The sequence below is a fragment of the Carya illinoinensis genome, chromosome 4 (assembly GCF_018687715.1).
Source record: "Carya illinoinensis cultivar Pawnee chromosome 4, C.illinoinensisPawnee_v1, whole genome shotgun sequence".
Classification (NCBI taxonomy): Eukaryota; Viridiplantae; Streptophyta; class Magnoliopsida; order Fagales; family Juglandaceae; genus Carya; species Carya illinoinensis.
In genome coordinates, this window is record NC_056755.1 from 2,018,281 (window position 1) to 2,041,428 (window position 23,148).

Consider the following 23,148-nt stretch of genomic DNA (forward strand, 5'->3'; position numbering starts at 1 on the left):
ACCGAACATCAGTTTTGATTGCTTTCAGGTGAAATCAAGGCATGTCAAGTCATGCACCATCGATGATGGTTGTTGCTCTTCTTAAGGTTTTGTGACTAGAAAACATTTGATCAAATTTTGATTATTTGCTCCTCAACGGCTACACTTCTTAATACAGTTGTAAGTTCATTGATTTGTTTCCTATTTAACTGGATTAGAGGATTAAGCTCAATTCTTCCCTCCCTTGAAGCTTTAAAAAAAAGGGCAATCTTGGCCCTCACCATTAACTAGATTTTCTGACAAGTTCCGGGGAAAGTAGAGGGGGAAATCAGATATAAACAAAATACGGGAAAAGAAAAAATTATTTGAAAACCAGAATGTCAGGGGGGTTTTAGCTCTTTCTTCGCTTTCTTTTCAGAAAAGGCATAGCACTTAGACCTCCAACAGTGTTGGAGGTCTTTCCAGTGGTATTCCGCGGCGAAGACACATCCCCCTTCGAATTACCCTCATTACTTGACGCATTTTGAAGGTCCAGATTCGATTCGGTATCATATACATTTGTCTTCCCTGTGGCATGAAGTCCATCTAAGGCAGCTTTGGGGCCCAAGTTAGATTGAACTGGACCAAAATCAAGATCAGCTTCATTTGTGAAATCAATGCGATGGGATGGGTCTGGGTCAGCACTTCCCGAGCCAGTAGCTGTAGCTGGGCAATGAGTTCCATCTTGGTCATTCTCTGTCTCACCTTCATCCAAGCAAAACCCACCTCCCGTATCGAGGTAGTCTTTACAAAACTCGGCCTCAAAAGAAGGCTCGCCACATTGGTTCACACCTGGCTGATCAATTTCACATTCGTCAGTGCAAAACCCACCACCCATTTCATGATAGTCTATATGCAAGTGCTCCTCATGAGCAGAATCTCCTGCATTATTATTATGCTGTTTGCTTTCGTTATGACCAGCAGCAGCATCTTCACATACACCCTGGGCTGAAGATAAATCTCGTCCTACTGCCTCGCCAGCAGAGCATTTTTTATCACTCTGGTCTGATGACTTCTCCCCATCATCCATCATAAAGTCATTCACAGTGTAATTCACAGGCTTCCGAATTCTCATCGACTGAAAGATATAAGCAGGAAAATGAGTGCAAAGATGAATTGTTTAAAGTTGGGTAAGGCAAGAATGAAAAGACTACAAGAATTTATTCTCTCTGACAACATCCATATCACAGGTATCAATCTGAACTGAATGGTAAATCACATAATTCCATGATGGTGATACTTCTGCAAATTATTGTTAGAGCACAGAAAAAGACTGTAGCTTACCCTTCGCACTTTATCTGGCACTTCTAAATTCTCCACAAGAACTTCTTGCTCATCATCGTCTGTGTCACTACCACTGCTTTCACGTGGTTCAAAACCAGAACTTCTTTTTCCCCTTCCTCTTCCTACTCCATAACCTCTCCATCTCCCTCCACCTCTTCCATTCCCATGTGATCCTCTGTTGCGACTTCGTCTGCCTTCTGTCTCCACAGGTGGTATGGATGGAATAGGCTCTCCAGAATTCCTCCTTTTCCTTGAATGCTTGGGTAATGATTTGTCCATATAGTAATTCTGGTTCCCAACATCACTCCCCTCTATTTCATTTGAAGGTTTTTCAGACTTATTATCCCCAGGTTCAACAGGGTTTGCCCTTCTTTTCTTTCTACTCCTAGAAACCTCTTGCAAGGGGTTATCCATCAACTCCAAGGTCTGGTTCCCAGTGATTCCTTTAACAGCTTTCTTAATTCTCTTGCTACGAATTTTTGCAAATCGTTCATTGAAAGTGTAAAATGCTTCCAAACGCAATTGAGTCTTCATCAAACAAGTAACATATATTTGTGAGCACCAACTTCAGAGATAAGGGGTAAATGAATGACATCATAAATGACCGGGATGTGTGATAGCCAACTAAATATCGCTCAGATTATGTGCACCAACTGATTTTAATTTAGTAGCAGGTGATGATAGAGATGAGAGCCAATTTGTCTTGGATTATTATTATTTTTTTGTTTGTTGGGGGTGGGGGGGAGAAGGTGAATGTCCCTAACCTCGTGTTTGTCGTACTCCTTCAGAACAGGTACTAGCAACTCATCTGCCTTCTGGTTACCCCACCCGAACTTTTCCCAACACAATCTGTGAAATAAAAAGAAGCTCGTCAGAAAACTATGAAAGATTTCAATTTTATTTGTCAAAAAGTGTAAGGATTGTGAATACTGTCAGAAATGTGGGTGCATTGTTGGCTGTGGAGGCATGTATTCTGTCCTTGGATTGGATTAATCATTTGTAGTTTACCACATGAGTTAGCCATGATATGGCGTGCATCTAGAAACCATAAATAGGAAGAAGTGGGCATGGGCTTTCACAAAGTTATTTGAAAAGAAATCACGCCCGAACGTAGAATGTGCAAACTGAATATACCAACAAGAAGCCCTGTCCAACACCAGAAAAATAAATCCAGGTTGCACAAGGAATATGTAAAAGCCTGCCCAAGTATTGACACTAATAGCATGACTATACATAATAAAACTACCACCCCTTCAAGCTAATATACTATAAGAAAACTTTAACAGGACAGAATCTTTTTTTATAAGAGGGGCCACAATCTTCAAGTAATGAGAACTGATAGATTTACATAGTGACCCAAGCTGGAAACCCAAAAAATCTCTTCCTTTTTCTTTTCTTTTTCTTTTTTCATTTTTTATTTTTTTAATGTATCAAAAGATGAAAATGATCATCAATCATCTCAAAAGATACAACTCATTATGACCCTGAAGCTAAATTTCAAGGAATAACTCACTTGCGAAGAACAAAATGATCTGGCTTTCCCCATATGAAAGGCTCAGTTGAATTGTCCACTTGTGGAGAAAAGTAAGCAGAGACAACTGCTTCACTAGGGAAAACAGGAGGAATATGCCAGTTCTTGCTCACATTTCTCTATTAAAAGGAGAAGAGAGAATAAGAATGAAACAAAAGAGCAATGACAAGTAAATAACAAGGCGGACAACATGATCAATACATGCTTATCCATAAAAATCTGCTTTATGTCGTCCATGGAAGTTACAGACTGCTGCTGCTCTTGACCTTCTACAATGTTTAGGTCAGATCCAGAGACTTCTTCTAAATTGCTTTTTGAGCATTTCAAACCATTGTCAATAATTTTTGGCCCTCTTTTTTTCACAGTTGATCCTGTTTCTGCATCAAACTTTTTAAGGATGGTGGGATCTGGTGACTCAATCCACTCCCGAAATTTATGGAGGCCATCTTTCTCAGGAAATGCATTTACAACCTCAATGGCATTGACAATGCCAATCCCACTACACAAAAATATAATCAATGCATTAAGTTAGCAACCAAATTCAGCACCCTCACTATAAAATTCAGTTGTTAATTTCTGTTTTATATATATATACATATACATATATATATATATATATATAACTAGCAATAGCATGAGACTCCCATAGTAAGTAAATGAAAAATGAAATTTGTACGAAGCACGATAAAATTAGAAATATATGTGACAATACTTCCAAGGTCAAAGCACTAGCAAAAGTACAAACAGCAAAGGAAGTCAGATCTGCAGCTGTTAATTACCTGACACCTTCAGTATAATCACTTCCAAGAAGCAATGCCATCCTAATTAATTTTTCTCTAGTCAGGCCAAGCTCCTTCTCCATGTCCTGAAAATAAAACATGTGAGCAAATCATATCAGCATAATTTAATTATTTTCCAAAAAGATAAAAGAAGAAAAGAACACTAAGGGGGAAATAAAAAATACAAGGAAGGAGCCTGAGTAACAACATGCACCATAGGGTGAAAAGGTGGAACAAGAATCAAAGAGCCCCAAGCTAAAACTGAAGGCTTTGTTCACTCCAGTTGAAAAAAAGATATTCAACGGACACTCTTAATATATGCTTATCACAAAGCCAAAAGCCAAAACAGTTTTTTTTAAAAATCAAACAATTCAATAATATTGGGATACCACAAAAGCAGACATGTATTTTCTTTTTCAACCAAGACAAAAATCCATATCAAGAAATGGTAAATGGTTTTTATGAAAAAAAAAGGACCAGAATTAAGATAAATATTCTCATCTAACAAAGCCTCACAGTGATAGACATTATAAGAAACTTTCAAACAAATAAGTATAGTTGGTACAAAATATATAGAACAAGAAGAATAGTAATGCAGCTCCACAAAATCCGGACCTTCATGAGGTATGTCTCAACATACTTTCGATCATCAAATATATTCTTGTATACACTTCTTGCCCCAAACAAAAACACATCAGAGTCATCAGTCACGACACCATCAACAAGGTTTGCAAGTTCCATATAAGCACATTGAGCTTCTGCTTCCATCGGTGCTATTATATATGGCAATCCAAACATTTGCAATAGTTCCTGCAAACTCATCAAAATTATAACAGATTTATCTTTTCCCAACAAAGACTATAACTTACTGAAGCAAAGTCATACTGACTGAGAAAAAGCCGTAACTTATCACTTTCTCATTTGTTTCAGTAAGACAAAAATATTTTTCTTTTTTGTAAGTTTAGTAATGGAGTAAAAAATCTAAAAGGTGCATCAAGTGACAATCTCCAAAGCCTGTCTACTGGATTGAAGGGCTGTTTCCCAAATGAGTGAGTTCCCTTGAATAATGTCATTCTCAAAGTATGGCACAACCTGGCGTCTAAAACAAAGGGCAAGAGTGCAATGAAGCATAAATTCAAGCCAGTCATACCAAGGAATCGATCTTGACCATTGTTCATACCAATCAATTGATCTTGGCCATTGCTTAGAAAAGAAAATAAATAATATTAAACATATATATTATTCGAACATTGCAAAATTTAAGCCACACCTGGCATTCTGAAAACATCTCGCTGCTGACAGATTCTGCATTACGTTCAAGCTTTCTCTGCTCATCTCCTAGACTTAAATATTCTTGACCCAGAATTTGGATTTCCTCTGCCAAATTACCTTCTATAACTTCGGCGTGCAAATTTTCATTCCCCTCAAAGGGAGAACCATACTTGTTGTGCCCCCCTTCCCCAACATGATTGCCATTTTTTTCTTCTGCAGCCAATTTCTGCTGAAAATCAATGTCATTTCCAAGTCATTTGTGGATAACTTAATTAGAGGAAAATCACGGTTAACCATATCAATAAAATAACATACAGTTTCAGTTTTAGGATCATTTAACTCATCGCCAATCTGAATGCCACTGGTATTCACACCAGATGTATGAGAATTATGCTCTGAACCCCTGCTAGGAAAATTGGGCGATCCAGCACCAACACTAAGGGTACCCGGAGGTTGTTCTGCGACCACATGGACCTCTTTTTGCAATGGAGCAACAGATTCTGAACCTGGAATTTCTCTGTACAAACTGTCCCTTTCACTGGCATCTTGCATTGCCTGTTCAGAATGGGAACCTGGTTGTCTTTCACATGGCTTATTGACCTGCATCCCAGCATTATCAGAGCTACATGCCACAGATGACTTCAACTGTCTCCCAGAACAATCAATGATTTGTGAGACAGTTATTCCAGCCACACCATTTGGCTTTACATCTCCATATACTATTTCACAAAATGATTCACTTCCTTGAGAACCATGCTCCCCTACCAGAAGTTCCCCACCAATATTATTTTTTTGACCAAAGATTGCAATATCTTTACAAACTTCTTCAAGATTTTTCTCAACTTGTGGTAATTCAAGACTAGATTCCTTATCCCCTACATACTCAAGACTTCTCCTTATTGCCTCCTGCAAATCAGCCTCTTCTTCCAAATAACCTTTAGAAACTGTTCTTCCTGCTTCTGCTTGTTCTGGGGAGGTGCTTTTATGAAAGTTGCAAAGTCCTTCCTCCCATTCCACGTCACTCTCATCACTAATTTTGTCTTTCTCAAGTGAAGGCTTAATTTCCACTCCATTGTTACTAGAGAAACTACCAACTTTATCTTTAATGATTCCTTCCTCCCAATCACAATTTGAATAAAGGTTCGAAGACTGCTTCCTTGATGGGGTATTGTCAACAGAAAAGCTTTTTACTGGATTTCCTGCTACTAAACGAGCAAATAGATCATCATCACCATTCTCCCCGCCATCCATCAAGGATATCTCTATGGAAGTGTCACTTTTTACATTGGATTCCTCATTTCTTCCATTCAAATTAACAGATTCACTATTACCATAATGTGAAGTTTCTACAGACTGCTTGGTACCAGGAAAGTTTCTTGGGGCACTAACTGCGTCTCCATCAACCATAGTTTGAGCATTTGCGATCTTTCTTGCATTTGTGCTCTCCTGCTCAACCTCTTTCATCAAATCCAGATTTCTTTGTAAATCACGAGTCATACGGATCCCCATAGCTCTCACTCTACTAACTCGGACATGCCCCCTTTCATCCGTATACGTTTCAATATTGTCATCAAAAACCCTCCTAGATTCATCCAAGCCTGAACCACTCATGGCATTGGACTTACTGGCAGATGCAACACTATTGATGAAATTTTGAGAAGGATGCTCTCTTGGTGTCTCTAGTTGCTTATCTCCATTTGTCTCTCCTCTGGCAGATGTAAACGCCCTGACATATTTAAGAATGTTGAAAACAAATGAAAACCATGATATCTTTTTTATGTAAATTTTTTTTATTAATACTAATAGAAAAATATAAATAGCCCAAGTACACGGGATGTATACAAGAAGAAACACTTAGTTAGGAAGAACAAACATCATTATATCTATCAAAGATTTAATGTTTCTCACCCCCCCCCCCCCCCCCCCCCCCCCAAAAAAAAAAAAAAACAGAAAACATGGACTAGTTTTTATGCATAATTAACATACAAAATATGGACATTGACTCACTGTTTATCACCAGTAAATGATGATGAGAAAATAAATTCTCTGTTGGCTTCAGAGGCTATCCGAGAAGTCTGTACGCCTCCTACCCCACTCCCAGCAGCAGATTTCTGTACTTCATCTATCTCCCGACGGAAAGCAACAGTTTTTAGGTAAGCTTGAATTTGCAGCTCTGAGAACTTTGTGGGATCCTAAAAGAGCATGAAAAGAATCAATAATAAGATGCATCCATACTATCAAACAAGACATAATTGGAAGGAATCATATCATCGCTATGATGTATAGATCAATCTTATGATTATAGAGGGAGACTCCTAAATAATTTATCCTCACCTTGGTAAACAGTATATATAGAATCCTTACAGCATATAGTTGCATGTGATATCAATCTTTGCTCAGAAACTTTAGAACCTTACACGTAAACTGGCAACCCACTTGCTTTGATTCTAGACTCTTGAAAAGGCTGATTATATCACCATAGTCTCTCTAATCTAACTAAAGAATTATGACATTTGGAAGATGATTCCTTTGTGCATTATGTGGAGCATTTGGTTGGAAAGGAATGAGAGGTTTTTTAATAATAGGGTATGCAATGTATAAGAACTCTGGAAAATTTTTATGTGTTCTTTGTTTAGATGGTTTTCAGCTATTGTACTTAATGGAGGGGCTGTCCATGAGTTTTTGTCCTCGTTTTCCTAGAATTAGAATGTATTTAGGTGTTTCTTTTATATACATCCTGTATACATGTGTTTCGCCTATTGCATTTGATAAATAAAATTTTTACTTATATAAAAAAAAAAAAGAATTATGACAATGGCAAAACCAATAATTATATGGATAACTAGATACAAGTATTCATGAGATATTCGCTGAACTATCCATTTTCCTCTCAAAGTAGCTTTCTTCGGGTGGGTGGCCTCTCATGGTAAAATCTTAACAATCGACAAGCTAAGGAAGCGCGGACTCTACATAACGGATTGGTGCTACATGTGCAAATGTAACGGTGAATCAATGGATCACCTTCTTCTTCACTGCAAAGTAGTTAAGGTAGTGTGGGATGCAATCTTTTCAAGACTTGGTATTGCTTGGGTCATGCCTAAGAGGGTGATAGATCTATTGTCTTGTTGGCGAGGGATTAGGGGGAATCGCCAGATCGCTGCAGTATGGAAGATAGTACCTCTATGCTTAATGTGGTGCACATGCAACGAAAGAAATGGCCGCTGCTTCGAGAATAAGGAACACTCCCTGGACAGTTTTAGGGACTTTTTCTTTCATACTTTGTTGTTGTGGGCCTCTTCTATTGTATGGAATGGAATGAGTCTAAACGATGTGTATGCGACTATCAGTAGAATGTAGTTTAGTAATTAGGCTCTTTCTCGTATATTTCTTGTGTACTCAGGCTTTGCCTATTTATGTGGATCAATAAACTTCTTTTACCTATAAAAAAAAAAATGTTATTTTTCAATCCTAAAAGTATAATGCCCAGCACTATCAACAACTTTCACCACAAGAATGAGCATATCTCGTTGAATAATGTTTTTACTGTTTTTAACAGCAGAGAACATCTATTAGACTATTAGTTAGTATATGTATGTCATGTTTGCAAACTGACATTATTGCATATTAATTTTTTTTAAGGTAATCAAGAAGTTTTATTGATAAGAAAAAAAAGAAAAAAGAAAGACATAGCCCAGGTACACAGGATTATTGCATATTAAAATGAATCAGAAACGCACATGAATGCATCCCATTACCAACCTTCTTGACTTTCTGATATTTCTGTCTGTTTTCCGCCATCAATCTTTCTCTCATCTACAGAGAAAATCCATAATAAACATCATAATAAAAGGAATGTCGAAGAGGGAAAGCCAAAATGCTGAAGCTGAGAAAAATCCATAAATAGGGGCACTTACTTGAACAAGAAGATCAAGTTGCATTGATGGAGGCAAAGCGGCCAATACAGTAGGATCAAATTCCCCATTCATTGCAGGCTGCAAATTTAATTAAATGAAATAAAAAAACATATTTTTAATGGAGGTCAATAAGTCTCACAAGACAGCATGATACCATGGTCTAAACCACACAAACCCAAAGTGTGTCTTTGTTTCCCAAATAAGAGTGTTGATAAAACTACCAGCATAATCCAAACTAACCACATTCACACTTGGGCCATGTTTGTGTAATAGATATTGAAATAGCGTGATGAGTCCTTATTCCTATAGGTTGGGTTTATATATACAAATTTGAATTTGGATTTGGATTTTAAGTCGAGATTTAAAATGTCTCGACTCCAAATCTAATGATTTTCAAATTTTTTGTTTGGATGAATTTTAGACATGAAGGGATTTGAATTCATTGTAACCTATTTGTTAGAATGATTTGGAATTCCTTTTCAATAAATGGATTTTGAAATCCAAGATTTTGAGTGATAAAAATCCTGCTGGGATTTGATTCATGAGGTAATTTTTTTACCATAACACCGTTTTCAAACTCCCCAGCTTTTATATTTCAAGGGAATAGGGAATCTACTGAACTGATTATACCAGTTTGACCTAGCAACCCCATCAGCATCATTTTTTTGTTAGTGAGAATTTTATTTTATAAGTACACAAGTTGTATACAAGAGAAACACCTAGCTAGAATTATAAGCTGATAAAACACAATAGTATGTCATCAACTGTAATAATAAAAGGTAATAACTCCAAGCAAATACTAAATGGTGGGGAGACTGCCCACCAATCTGTACGTTTCTCTGCATACTACCATTTCACTTTTCTACAAAAACTTACCAACATAATCTCCTCATCTTCATCTTCGTCATTGTCTTCATCTTCATATCCTTCACCATTCTCCCCAAAATGAAAAGGATCAGCTGATTTTGATGCACAGTTAGATGACCTCCCAATTTCCTCTGCCAAAATAGACGCTGCCAACCTAAACTTACTCATCAGAATCAAAAATAGAACTTTTTTCTTAAAACCATATGGTATATAAACCCTTGTAATCTACAACTGTGTACCCAGCTTACATTTCATCTAGCTTTTCCTGATTGCCACTCGGCCCACTCCTCAATATCACATCCCCACCATTTGAACTGCAACCAAACATATCCATTTCACCTGGCATAACCTTCTTTCCCTTGAGCTGTTACATCAAACCGAACAGAATTGAGTCAAACAACTATGTTTTTTCCCCTTGATAAGTAAAACAAAAAGGTTATCATTAAAACATTGACACTGCATGGGTTAATGCAAAAAAAATATTTCCTATTCTGTATAATAATAAAATATGTTCAATATATGGTAAAATGCTTGGAAAACAAAACCAAAATGAAGGAAAGGTAAAATATTTGACTTGACAAGAAACCCTTATCTATTTATATTAGGACACTAACCTGAACGAGAAGATCATGTTGCATAGACTGAGGCAAAGCAGCTAATACAGCTGGATCAATTTCACCATTCTCTGCAGGCTGTGAAACAAATATCATGCAATAACCCAAAAATGTTTAGCAAACAGATCACGAAGTGAACATGAGCATTAATTAAGTATGAGACTTAACACCTCCCAAGCCAAAGAAAGAAAGTATTTTCTAAATGCGGGTGTTCAGTAAGCCAGCTTGAAATAGTATAAACCAACTATTACTAATTAATTCCCAATGCAGAACTGACATAGTAAACTGGTTCAGCATGAGAGGCAATGTCTATGATTTTGTAAAAACAAAAGGTAATAATCCATAGACTACATAGAATAAACTTACTAGTATCATCTCTTCCTCTTCACTACCATCCTCCTCAGCAGGAATAATAGCAGCAGCAGCAGCAGATGTTGATGCATTGTTAGGAAACCTCCCATTATCCTCTGCTGCAATAGATGCTGCCAACCTAAAAACCAAATCATTCAACAGTCAATGAAACCTATAAACCACATAGTCAGAAGACAGCCTGAAAACTACAAATGGGCATGCAGATTACATCTCATCTAGCTTCTCCTGACTGAAACTTTTGGAGACCATATCATCCCTTTCTAACTGATTACCGACCATGCTGGTTTCTTCTGAAAAAATCTTCTCACCCTTAGCGTCATTCTTCTGCTTCTTCTGCCTTTTCTTCTGGTTCTCAATTTCCTTTGCCAGTTCTTTCAGTTTCATTGCCTTAAGCTGTTAGCAAGAAGCAGATAGCCAACATATCATATCAAACACACCAGTAAATTGTACCTCACTATAAAACTAACTAAAGTTATCCTCCATTTCACCAACTCGGCTTCTAGAAAAGAAATTCAGACTCATTCGAGATCTCTTCACTTCCAAAAAACCAGACCAAGATCAAAATTAGAATCTATATTAAGTCCAAAGGTGTTTCCCCAGTTCGCTCACCAAACTGACAAGAGTACATTCTTCAGGTGTTTCAAATGGTATAAAATAATAGAGTTGCAGCGAAACACAGCCACATAATGTCCAACGCGAAATGCAAAGTCACCTTCTACATCCAAAATCTAACATGATGGATTATTATTAATACTCAAACGCGGCAGGAAATCCAATCACAAATACAGAGCTACATACAACAATTTACTACACATTTATTTCATTTCATTATTACCATAAGCAAATAGACGAAATTCAAAATTAAAATAATGAAAAACAAGCGAACCTGATTGAGAAGCAACTTCTCGGCGGTCTTTCGGACCTTGGCCTGCGCGTTGTCGCGCTGTCTGCGGCGCGCGATCACGGTACGGCGCTTGAGAGCTGGGGTCGCCCCGTCGAAGACGAAGACAGGCTTGGTCCTCAAGAACAAGAGCTTGCAAATTCGTCGAAAGAATCCCAGCAAATGAGCGTTCCGTATCATCTCGCCCTTCTCGTCCCGCATCGCCTTCATGAACTGCACCATCCATATGCTCGCATCTGGAATACAATTCATAATTATACTAATGAAAATCGAAGGGTCGTGAGATTTGAGAGCTAGGAATAGGGTTAGGGCTAGAGTGGTAGTACCGATGGCAAGCTTTTTGCCGGCGAGGGTTTCGACGGACACGCGGCGGCCGACGGGGGCCAGTAGTTCCCAAAGACCGTGCACTCCCATTGGTAAGTTGAATTGCCGACGACGACGCTTTCTTTTCTGATTTTTCAGTTAGTCCATTGCCGCCAAGACATAAAAAGACGATTTCTTAGGAAGCAGACAGAGCACATATTGTGGTCAAAACGATGTCGGGGGAAGCCATGCAAGGATAATATTAATTTAATATAGTTTGGGTTAGTTTCGTGGAACGGAAGGAATCACGACGACGTCGTAGAATATATGAGGACGACTTTGTGGAACAGTCGAAATCGGTATTTAAACCTGCAGATTTTTTCAAACCAAATAATAAACATATTGCTACAAGTAGGAATACACTGTACATCATCAACGTTGCAAAAGACTCTTGGGCTTCTCTAAATTGAAATTCTTAGTTTTACGTTAAAAAAAATTAATAATACATTAATATTTGTTGGTATGAAACCCAAGATATATCAAAGGCTAATTAATAGCTCAGCCCATGTTGAATTAGAAGCCCAATAGTATAAAAAATGCCTATTTACATTTGAAAAATATTTTATCTAATCTTATCTTATTATTATAATTTTTTAAATTTTTACATAAAATATAATAAATAATTTAATTTTTTTAAATCTCAAAATAATAATAATATTAAAAACTAATATTTTAATCATATTTTATTAAATTTATATATTTAATCTAAAATTATGTCATTTCATCTCGTATAATCTAGATCACCACGAAAATATGAGAGGTAAAAATCAATGACTATAGAGATGCATTGGAGTGATTTCACTCTCCACCAACCAGACCATCTTCTTTTTTCCCTCCTTAGCATTTGAGAGCAAATAGGGGATGAGAAATTGCATTAAACATGTATACATAGTGATATCACCTCTTCAAGTGAAGATGCAGGCCTTAATACCGAATTGCGTAAATCATTATATATATATATATTTATATATATTCCTGCATTTATTTTACTGTTTGTATCTTGAACGAGCGCTCCAGACATCGCCATTATCGTCAAAGAACTTTTGGCATTAAGAAAAATGCATCAAACACATTCTACTTAACTAGTTGATATAAGAAGTTACTAAAAAAAGTGTCATATTACAAACTGCAAAATATCACTAAAGATTAAAAAGAAATCAAAATGAATAGTAATACTACTTTAAATATCACTAGAGATATTTTTTTTATTCAAAGTTCTATGAGTAAATGCATGGATTACTTTATTTGTTTGAGACAATCAGGATTAAAAGCATGTAAGGAGGATGATGGTTTCACTTTGAGCTCGTCTTTGTCAGATGCTGGTTTCAAACTTCATTCTAAATTGAAAGCCATAGATTATACTTGATTAGTTTCCTAAGCGAATATTCTCTGGTGCATCAACTGTAATTTGGAGAATTTTTTACATCGCTAACGTTTGTGTTATACATTCCAAATGGGCGGCAAGCAGACTTGGTGGTTGCAACTGCGGCATTGGCCTCCATGCATCAGGAAATAAAGTGGTAGATTGGATTTCTCACGGTAGCTTGAAATCCATCCTCCAACATCTTGCTGAATAAGAACATGGAGGGAGCCTTGCATAAATCAGTATTGGTCTTATGGCCATGGTTAGCCAATAAGGCTCGTCTCTTGTCGATGTTACTGCGACCAATGCATCCAGAGTCACTCCAGACCCTTCAAAGGAGACATTTACGGACTTGGTGTCATTCTCGATCTCGAGCTACTTACTGGATTAATGCTGCTGCAACAATGGAGTAGACTTGGCTGATTGGTTGAGTGGAGTGACATAATACCCCGCAATCCGCATTAAATATAGGAAGGTGGTGAATGAAATCTCACTTTAGACGGAGAATTTGGTCCCGTTAAAAAAAATGTTGTCTTGTTCTCTTTAAAAAAATTGGGGGAAAAAAGGGAAAAGTTTTATGGACTTGACAAGAAAATCATGCCAACCTGACCTCTACAATCACATCAGAGAAGGCATTGCATTCAAGACTCTCCTTAGAGAAATGATATGTACAGTCGGCAAATGCAGTCGACGTGCAGTCGCTTTGAAAAAAATAAATTAATATGGAATCTATATGAAAAAAAAAATTATTTTTATAACTTTTTTTTATTTATTCTGTACAACCATTATATTTTTTTTTTTTTTATTTCGTACAACCGACTGCGTCTAGCAAAGCCCCTCTCCTTATACCGTTCATACTACAACTAGGATGCTGATGATGATGATGATTCTTCATGCCTAAAACTCCAGGGGACCATGAAGGGTGCTGATGTATAATGAATACAATTAACTGTGCTTATTACTCACAATAGGTCATTATGTCTTGTAATGATGAAAACTAGAGATCAAACTTGTAATAAAATCACCATTCGATTCACCAGCCAACCTACCATGATAACGACCCCAGAGATGCAGATATTACTTGGTGAAGTAGATAGACCAAGAGAAGAAAAGGTAGATACTACTAGGTGAAGCTAATGCAGATAATGACCCACATGGCAGCTATGTTCAACCACAACAATGATATCGATCACGATAGATAATACCATAAGACTTCTTTTTTTCTTTTTTCTTTATTCTTTTTCTGGATTGTAAGGTAATTGTGGAAACTCATGGGAAATGCACGGAAAACCGTCCACCTTCGGATAGCCAGGATGTCTGCAGAGTGCAGAGTAGTTTGGTTTTTCACACCGAGCCAGTGCTGAATCCGGTGAGGCTGAAGTTTGCTCTACATCCACCTCCAATCAGGGGCTGAACTTTGGCTTCCACTTATTGATCTTTCCACCCACAAAACAACTTCAAGTTCCTCGGATACATTACAATACTGATTCAGCTTCCAAAATAGTCAAAATTATCACAGGAAATCTAACTTATTTTAAAAACAACGCGTATTTGATCGGATCATGTTTCTAAGCAACTCTTTGCAAAACTATCATAATGATCAGTTTCAAACTGCAAGATATTGGTTATTAGCAAAACATTGATCTTCACATTAACCCTCATGACATTGGCTCTTATCATCAATACGTACATGATCAGTGAGGATTGGAGATTGGGTTGATTGGATTTTTTTGTAGGGGGCCATCATTAATAATATGCTGGGAAAAAATTACATAACTTCCCCACCCCCCCCCCCCCCCCCCCCCCCCCCCCGGGCCCCAAAAGCCTAAGCGGACCAGGGCTGAGCTAGACAGAAGGGTAAATGGTACCCGTGGCAAACCATAATCAATTGGGAATTATGTTGACAAAGTGGAATGATTAAGATGAGACACACCTGCGTTTGTGGAGAGTGAACTGTGGAACCAGTTTTCATATACCTAACAAAGGGCCCTGCCTTTTCCTTGTTAATCATCTTCCTTTAACATCCATCTAATATGTAATTGTCATCCAAACACCTCCGCCTGAAGTGCCCTTAGATTCAACTCAAAGAATCATCCACATTTTCATTGTTTAACGGCACGGCCAAATGACTCACAAACACAAGTAATTGCTTAAACTAAGGGACTCAAGAATATGACCAAAGGATAGTGATCCTATGCAATCCAACAATGAGCAAAGAGATGAGTTTGGGTCCACATTGAGTTTGACTCTATTCAAAAAGGATAATTGAAGAGGATTTTTTTTTTTTTTTTAAATTTATTTGGAGGTGCGAATTTTTTTTTTCCAAGTTCAGTAATTCAAGCTAAAGTTTCTTATAAATTGTTTACACTTAAGAGGACTCGATCCTTAAACCTAAAGGAAACATAGTATGTTTAACATACAATCAACACTAAGATGTTTACCACTTGAAAGGAAAAAAAAAATTATATGACACAAAACAAGCCAATGATGAAGAAAGTTTTCATTTTTTTATTTTTTTCCTATATTTTAACAAAAGAAGATTCCCAGAATGCAAAGTGGAGCTCACAAAGTATATCCGACTTAAAATAGAAAACTCTCTAGTCTCTACAATTAACGTTTTGTTACTAAAAGCTTCTCGTAGTAACGTGAGGTTTGTGTTTTTGATTTTCAATGGTTTCTATCATAGTTTCTTGGAGCTCAGCCATCGACTCTACACCAAATCCACCGGACAACTGTTGTGAAAAACAATAACAATAAAGCAAAAATAAAAAACAAACAAGCAATCAATCACACGACATAAATTTACATAATTTGACACTGTGTCTCTATCTACAAAATTATAGAAGATTTTTTCATGCTAAAAAATAACAAAATATACTTTGGGACGAAATATTACCATTTAGAACGATCATACTATTTATAATAAGCATATTTATAAGATTACGTGGAGAAAGCTCTAATTTTTATGTTTTTACGATATTCATTTGAGCAGAATGCTGAGTGCAAACCGAGCGAACTCTTTGTGTGCCGTGTGATGTTCGCTTTACCATTGAGTCAAGTAAATTCTTTGTCTAACGCTTCCCGAGCCAAAAATAGTGTCAAATAATAAGCATGTACTCCATGACACAAGCATCATTAAAAATTCACTCAAAAAATCATAATAAATTTTGAGTCTTGTTAATTTCAAACAATTTAGCGCACCAAATTACGTAACGCTAATTTTTTTTATTGAAAGAAAATTTTTAAAAAAAAAATGAGAAAAGAATTAGTCATCTATCTCGTAAAAATCATTTTTATCTTCAATTTATACATTTTCATTAAATAGATGCATTACATATTAGTATTAGTACATAATTTGTTAGGTAAACTCGCTTGTAAAAAGAATTTTTCATAAATTTTTATCCGCTCAAATCATCAAATCAGACTGCCACTACTATGAACTAAACTGCACAGACCCAACAACAACTTCTCTTAGCACAGCCCACAGTAGTTTCGAACTTCGCTTCAAAAAAAAGACGCCCAGGCCCCCGCCCACCTTGAACCCCTAACTCGAGAGTGGAGCTTTGTAGCTTATTGACCACAGAACTCTCACGCGCTCTTCATGGCACGTGGAGCAGCTGAGTTTAGTGTCTCTTTTTGTCCTTCTTTGAAACTCACATCGGAAACTACTATTGCTACCCCCATTGTAGACGTCTTTGGTTCTATTGTACCAGAACCTTAGAGAGTTCCTTTTTTTTTTCTCTATTTTGGGGGGAGGGGAGCTGTCCCTCTCACCCACTTCACTTTCCTTTTCGTGCTCTATTTAACTGGTCATAAAGCCCATTTTTTAGGGTTTTCTGCTAGAAGAACATCATATTTCTTGAGAGCTTTTGAAAATACATAAATGGTGGACTTCCCAGAATCCAGTTAGGTAAGCTCTAGTTTTTATCATATATTCTATGCCAGCTTCCATCTTATTATTGATCCATCAGTGACTTCCCTTTCATTTGAAATCGTGGATGCAATAAACAAATGCTTCGGAAAGTACCTTACAAGTTACAACCAATGGTTACCAACTTCTACTATTCTCGAACCTGAGTTCAAAAGCCGTAATTTTTTTAGGGGGTTTTGAATCAACCAAAAGCAAGCCACGTTTGCTTTTAGCTTTGGTAGTATCGAAATGACTTTGGTGTGTTTGAATACAAAGAATTAGGTGTTGCTACTACATGTTTATGAGTGCGCCCATACGATCTGTGAGATGCCAGGATACAAAGAGCACAGGTGGTTTTTGGAGCCTGCCCATTTGAAGATGTCTTGGATTCAGCATCAAATCCAGCAAAAAGATGGTTATTTGAGCTATCCCCCTCCTCTTTCTCCTTCATCCACATCTCCGTATGCTAGTACATTTCATAAAGAATCAACTCCATCCTCTGGTACTAGAATAAGTCCGGCTGTTCTTTTCATTATAGTGGTTCTGGCCGTGCTATTTTTCATCTCTGGTCTACTCCACCTGCTTGTAAGATTTCTTGTAAAGCACCCATCTTCCTCGGCATCTACTCAATCTAATAGATACCCAGAAATCTCAAGCTCTGATGCTCTTCAGAGACAGCTACAACAACTCTTCCATCTCCATGACTCTGGTTTGGATCAAGCTTTTATAGACGCTCTTCCTGTTTTCCACTATAAAGAGATTGTGGGTCTGAAAGAGCAATTTGATTGTGCTGTTTGTCTCTGTGAATTTTCTGAAAAGGACAAGCTCAGATTGCTTCCTATGTGTAGTCATGCTTTCCATATCAATTGTATAGACACTTGGCTCCTGTCAAATTCAACATGTCCTCTTTGTAGAGGGACCCTCTTCACCCCCGGGTTTTCTATTGAAAACCCTATTTTCGATTTTGATGATTTGATAGAAGAAGATGGTTGTGCCGGTAATGGTGAAAATCGGGTCACTTCTAGTCAAAAGACAGCGGAAATGGACGAAATTGTTGTTGAAAAGGGGGTTTTCCCTGTGAGACTTGGTAAATTCAGGCAGCTAAATGTTGGGGCAGAGGAGACTGGAGGGGGAGAGACAAGTAGCAGTAACTTAGATGCAAGAAGATGTTTTTCAATGGGGTCATATCAGTATGTTCTGGGCAATTCAGATCTCCAGGTTGCCTTGTGCCATGATCGAGAACACCATGATAACAAACTCTCACGGGGGATGGAACATAATGGGAATTCCTCAGTTAATGGCGATATGGAAGGGAAGAAGATTGGTACTGTGACTAAAGGTGAGAGCTTTTCCGTTTCCAAGATCTGGCAGTGGCCAAAGAGAGGCAAATTTTCAAGTTCCTCAGATGCACAGATGGGCATGCCACCTTCTCTTAGTACGGAATTTCCATGGATGAATAAAAAACAAGGGACATGAAAGGTATTTGCGCAGTTGTTTACTTTACCTATATATCTTCTACTGATTGAAGTTTATTATGCTTAAGCTATTCTTACCCAAAAAAATTTTAGATGCTAATTCATCGATTATGATTAATGGCTGTGGCATATTCTGATTGTACGGCTTGTACGGCATCTCTTGTTTTGGAACCTGAAATTTTCCTCTCTTGTTCGAGGGATTTTTCTTTAGGGAAATGACAATATAGGATCTGCTCTGATGACCCATAGTTGGGTTGAGGTCCTGATCTCATTGTAGGGATGAACAGATGATGTCTCGTGTCCTTTAACAGAGAATCATCGATGTATGTGCATTGGCGACTTTGCAAATTTTAATGATCTCAAGGCCAAACTCATGGAAACATCTTGATGGGAGAAAACTGACACATTTGCTAGTTCAGGGATTGTATCATCCGAGGAGCATGCGTATAGAGATTTAAGCATATAATCGTGGATTGGAATGGCTTACAAAAGCACTTCATCTGTGCCTGTTTCTTTCAAAACTTCTTATAATTTATCCCGTAAATAGTTTGTTTTTCCTCTCAACCTTGCTGTAGAAAAGATCACAAAACGTGTTGCAACACTAACTGAAAGCCAAAATAGTTTTAGAGGACTTTTACATTGTTTGGACCCAACAAATATATTTAAAGTTCTTTCAAACTCAAGACCTCTGCTCTCATATTATCTTAAACCATTAGGGTCTGTTTGGGAATACAGCTGTTCTCAGATACTTTCAGATTACTTCACTACTATTCACAAACTATTTACTACTGTTATGAAATACTCTTAGTATCTAAATGAGCCCGTCCCAAAAGTTGAAGCTGATAGGAAAATGTATAATTAATTATTTACATTGTATTCTTAAAACTGTAAACGCTTAATATAGCTCTCATTCTCTTGCTTAGTACCAGCATTATGATTTGTGTCGAGGGAACAAGTGCTCTTGCTTTATTGCCTTTTAAGGCCTTGGTTTCTTTTAATCTCCTTATTATTTGCAATTACTCTTTTAGAAGAATGTGAACTTAATCTTTTTCGATGGTTGATCTTTTGGGTTGGTCAGTGGTGGTGGGATCCATAAAGCTTTGTGAGAGAATCTTTCATTCCTGTGATATGAGACCTTTGTTTTAAAAATTGGCTGTACTGGCAATGCAGTGGGGTCATACTTTGCTCTTCCCATGTGGCCTTGTTGAGATTAACCTTTCTAATTATGCCTGATTTAATTTCAAATGTGGTTAGATCTCAAGTTCAGCAATTTGTGAATGTATCTCTACACTGGATCAATATCAGAAACAGTCAAATGAGATTGCAAAAGGGGGAAAAGGAAAAGACGGAAAAAGAGAAAGCTGTGCCAAAATTAAAAACAAAAGATAAGATAAGAAAGAAGTGGGGATTTTGATGGTTCTTTTGCTAATGATAATGGCTACAATAATTTTCATTCTTGTTCACTTTTATGGCTGTTTTTTTTTCCTTGTAATTTTGGAGTGTGGATGTCGTCGGTGGAATACGTAGATATCATGTTACCAACTCCACCAATTTATTGACAAAACTCAGGCTTATGGGAAATGATAGTGTCTTCCTCAATCTCCATAGAAAAATGCAGCAGACGCTCTACCAACCAATTATTATTAGTTAAACTTCTTTAAAAGGGGCTCCACATTCGTACTGTTTAAGTACTTTGAAATGAATTAGAATTACCGCCCTGTATTTTTCTGTCCCTTTTTCGTCGGCTGGAAGTAGACTAACCACCTCGGATGACAAAATGGGGATACTTGCCTCCAATTTATGGCTCACAGCCTCACACAATGGACGCTTATGAATCTGCATATAATACTCGGCTCAAATGCCAAACCCTGAAACAGAGGCATCCAATTAAGTTGATCCATCCACTCGCAAGGAATCGGACTTGGGCAGATTGAGTCAAATTAAAGGCCAGCCAAGCCCATCTGGCCGCATCAAATTGGTTATTCTCCCACTACTTTTTAAGTCTTTCTAGGTATGAAAAATACTATTCATTATTCTTTCATTAACGCATAACAAATAATGGATAGATCGATGATTAAAACGATGATAAATAGCGTATTTTGCTACCTTTATGTTTGTGAACTTTTGAGAAGATGATCTAGCTACTGTAATGCATCAAAGGCGATTCCCAATCCATTGAACGAGTAAAGTCTGTGAAGGGTTTGTGGGACCAATCGGTTGGCGTGCTTATATCGAACAATTATCCAAACAGACAAGTTAAGGTCTGTTGGGTTGGGGGGACCTATTCGTTGGATTGGGAACGTATTTGATATTGAAATTCTGCATCAAGAAGAACAAGCCAAAAATCTGTTGTAGGACTAAAATAGCTAGGACAACAAAGCAAGATTCTATTTAAGATAGGTACACAAATCCTTCACAATTATGGTCCAATGGTACCATGCTTCCAGAAGGAAACAAGAAAGTGATGGAAATGGAAGTGTTGATGGGATTGCCAGCCAAATAGTGCAAGTTAGAGGAGAAAAATGATGAGTAGGGAGAAAGACAGATACAGAAACCCCCATCAAGCTGTTGTCTACTCGAGATGGGGCTTTTCATGATAAAAGTGGCGATTGAAATTCGGATGATACAAGGAGCATGCAGCCACCTGCCAGTGCTTGGTAGCGCCCTTGTCTTGTCAAGACCACTCAAAAGTTGGAGAAGGAAGGCAAAAGGGAATTGGTATATCCATCTGCTGTGGGGAAAATAAACACTATTCATTCAAATAGGATACACAAGGACAGGGACTTGCCATTCGTTGGTAATCAGGGGAATCACACAACATACAAGTTTGGGATATCAAAAGACTAGACTTTGGTGATGGGATGGGAGAGTATGCAAGGGATTACATCCTCCAGAATTTTTGGATCCAAATAATTTTTTTTTTTTTTTAATTTAGAAAAAGATATCAAAAGACAATGTTGTTCTGTAAACAACGTGACTTCAATATTATCACGTGAAGTTTGTCAATATCTTTCTTAATTATAGAAAGTGCTTTTAAGTCAAATTTATAAGATATCTTAAAGACTATTCAAGTTGCAATAAACATTCCCTTTCTACCCTATGAAATGAATCCATAAAATATGGAAAGAAAATGCATTAGAAAATGCCTCTTCCACTTCTGCTGCCAATTAATTTGATTTTTGCTTGTCTAAAATGTCATCAGTGCCTATAATCATCTCTTTATGACATCTCATCTACCACAATTAGTGGCTGGATATCACCTCCTGTAGTGAAAGTGAAGCCCCTATTCCAGCATGACATGGCACCATCAGTACGTCCTTGAAAAAACATGAAATTTTCATACCAATGAGTGCTGACATGACAGCATGAGTTGACGCCAGGAAAATGTAAAACAGTTCAAGAATCCAGCATGAAGCTTTTTAAGGATTAACTTGTCTGGTAATTTTCTTTCACGTAAAAAAGCAAATACATAACATTCGAAATAAAAAATATCTAAGAATAGTTCATTGTTCACAATCCAATAACGTTAAATTCCTTTTTGCACCCCCACGTTAACAATCCTCCACATCACCGTATACAATCACAAACCCCTTTTGTTTTTCCGTTTCTTACGAAAGGGACGAACATGTTATCGAATCTGCCATTAATAAAAAAATGTCACCGACCACCTGCTTCCCATGTCGAGAAAGACAAAGTCAACCCAACCATCGCGATTTTCTCGTCCTCTCTCCACATTGCATTTTACCCCCTAAATCGGCGCTGCAGTCTGCCACTAGCGCACGTCAACAGAAAAAAAGATACGAAAAACTTGCCTGTCATCTCCATGCGCCTCACGTGAACAACGGCGCGTCTTTCCCCAAATCCATGGACGACTTCGCCGAAGCCGGAATCGAAGCGTACCGGCAGGAAAAATCACGGCCCAAATAATCCTCATCCAGGTGACCATTATGCCCCGGCCCCTCGTCGAAATTCAGCGCGTAACTCATAGAGTCATAGTTGAATTTCCCCTGTCCGGTCCGGTTCTTGTTGATGCGACGGATAAAGGTCTTCCATTTGGGACCGGCCACGAGCTCTGAGCACTCTCGGAACTTCTTCCACCCTCGGGTCCACCACCTGTCCTCGTTCTCCGCCGTTCTCATCCGCTCCCACCAGACTGATCCGACAGTGGAGGCTCTCCCGGAACCCATACACGGCATCCATGAGCAGCAACCTCTGTCGGCGAAGAAGAGCCCATTAATGTCTTCGTTTTCCCGTGGGGAGATATCAGGGGTTTGCCCTGACGACATTTCCAGATCGCCTTTTGGTCGAGAGGTTTTCAGAAAGGAGAGAAATTGATAGAGTTTCTTGCAGACTCTAACTCAATTTCTCTCTCTTTCTCTTTCTCTCCCCGGCTCTTCCTCTCGCCGTGGCAGTGAATGCGTGGGTTTGGTGGGAGAAATAAGGAGACGTAACGGAAGCTTCGTTGGCTTTGTACATGCCTACCGC

General features: G+C 37.9%; 3 protein-coding genes across 7 annotated transcripts; 1 reads left to right on the forward strand and 2 right to left on the reverse strand.

The window, feature by feature from the left end:
• Positions 1–201: 201 nt before the first annotated feature.
• LOC122308259 (DNA repair protein UVH3) lies at positions 202–12,096 on the reverse strand. 4 transcript variants are annotated; one of them, XM_043121487.1, is made up of 19 exons: positions 11,879–12,095; positions 11,538–11,788; positions 10,860–11,044; positions 10,646–10,769; positions 10,280–10,357; positions 9,914–10,029; positions 9,675–9,819; positions 8,799–8,876; positions 8,644–8,697; positions 6,892–7,076; positions 5,200–6,610; positions 4,883–5,113; positions 4,228–4,422; positions 3,613–3,698; positions 3,035–3,332; positions 2,816–2,952; positions 2,067–2,151; positions 1,303–1,830; positions 202–1,096 (listed from the first exon to the last, which is right to left on the reverse strand). In XM_043121487.1, exons 1-19 carry the CDS (start codon positions 11,964–11,966, stop codon positions 371–373), a joined length of 5,001 nt encoding a protein of 1,666 aa, XP_042977421.1. In that variant the 5' UTR covers positions 11,967–12,095; the 3' UTR covers positions 202–370. The 4 variants fall into 4 exon arrangements, with proteins under 4 accessions (XP_042977421.1, XP_042977420.1, XP_042977419.1 ...); XM_043121486.1 differs by having other exon boundaries at positions 4,883–5,110; positions 11,538–12,096; XM_043121485.1 differs by having other exon boundaries at positions 11,538–12,096.
• Positions 12,097–16,937: 4,841 nt separating this feature from the next.
• On the forward strand, positions 16,938–20,276 carry LOC122307669 (RING-H2 finger protein ATL46-like). 2 transcript variants are annotated; one of them, XM_043120700.1, is made up of 2 exons: positions 16,938–18,667; positions 19,918–20,276. In XM_043120700.1, exon 1 carries the CDS (start codon positions 17,516–17,518, stop codon positions 18,662–18,664), a length of 1,149 nt encoding a protein of 382 aa, XP_042976634.1. In that variant the 5' UTR covers positions 16,938–17,515; the 3' UTR covers positions 18,665–18,667; positions 19,918–20,276. The 2 variants fall into 2 exon arrangements, with proteins under 2 accessions (XP_042976634.1, XP_042976633.1); XM_043120699.1 differs by lacking the exon at positions 19,918–20,276 and adding an exon at positions 18,875–19,597.
• Positions 20,277–22,048: 1,772 nt separating this feature from the next.
• On the reverse strand, positions 22,049–23,148 carry LOC122307670. The gene has a single exon (XM_043120701.1). The coding sequence runs from the start codon at positions 22,947–22,949 to the stop codon at positions 22,494–22,496; it is 456 nt and encodes a 151-aa protein (XP_042976635.1). The 5' UTR covers positions 22,950–23,148; the 3' UTR covers positions 22,049–22,493.

Bases quoted from the DNA above. Each gene is read 5' to 3' on its own strand.
- LOC122307670 (XM_043120701.1), bottom strand. From the start codon at position 22,949: ATGTCGTCAGGGCAAACCCCTGATATCTCCCCACGGGAAAACGAAGAC.
- LOC122308259 (XM_043121485.1), bottom strand. From the start codon at position 11,966: ATGGGAGTGCACGGTCTTTGGGAACTACTGGCCCCCGTCGGCCGCCGC. The intron at 7,077-8,643 runs GTTGGTAATGGG...ATGCTCTTTTAG, and splicing joins AATATCAGAAAGTCAAGAAG to GATCCCACAAAGTTCTCAGA. The intron at 5,114-5,199 runs GTATGTTATTTT...ATTGATTTTCAG, and splicing joins ATGATCCTAAAACTGAAACT to CAGAAATTGGCTGCAGAAGA.
- LOC122307669 (XM_043120700.1), top strand. From the start codon at position 17,516: ATGCCAGGATACAAAGAGCACAGGTGGTTTTTGGAGCCTGCCCATTTG.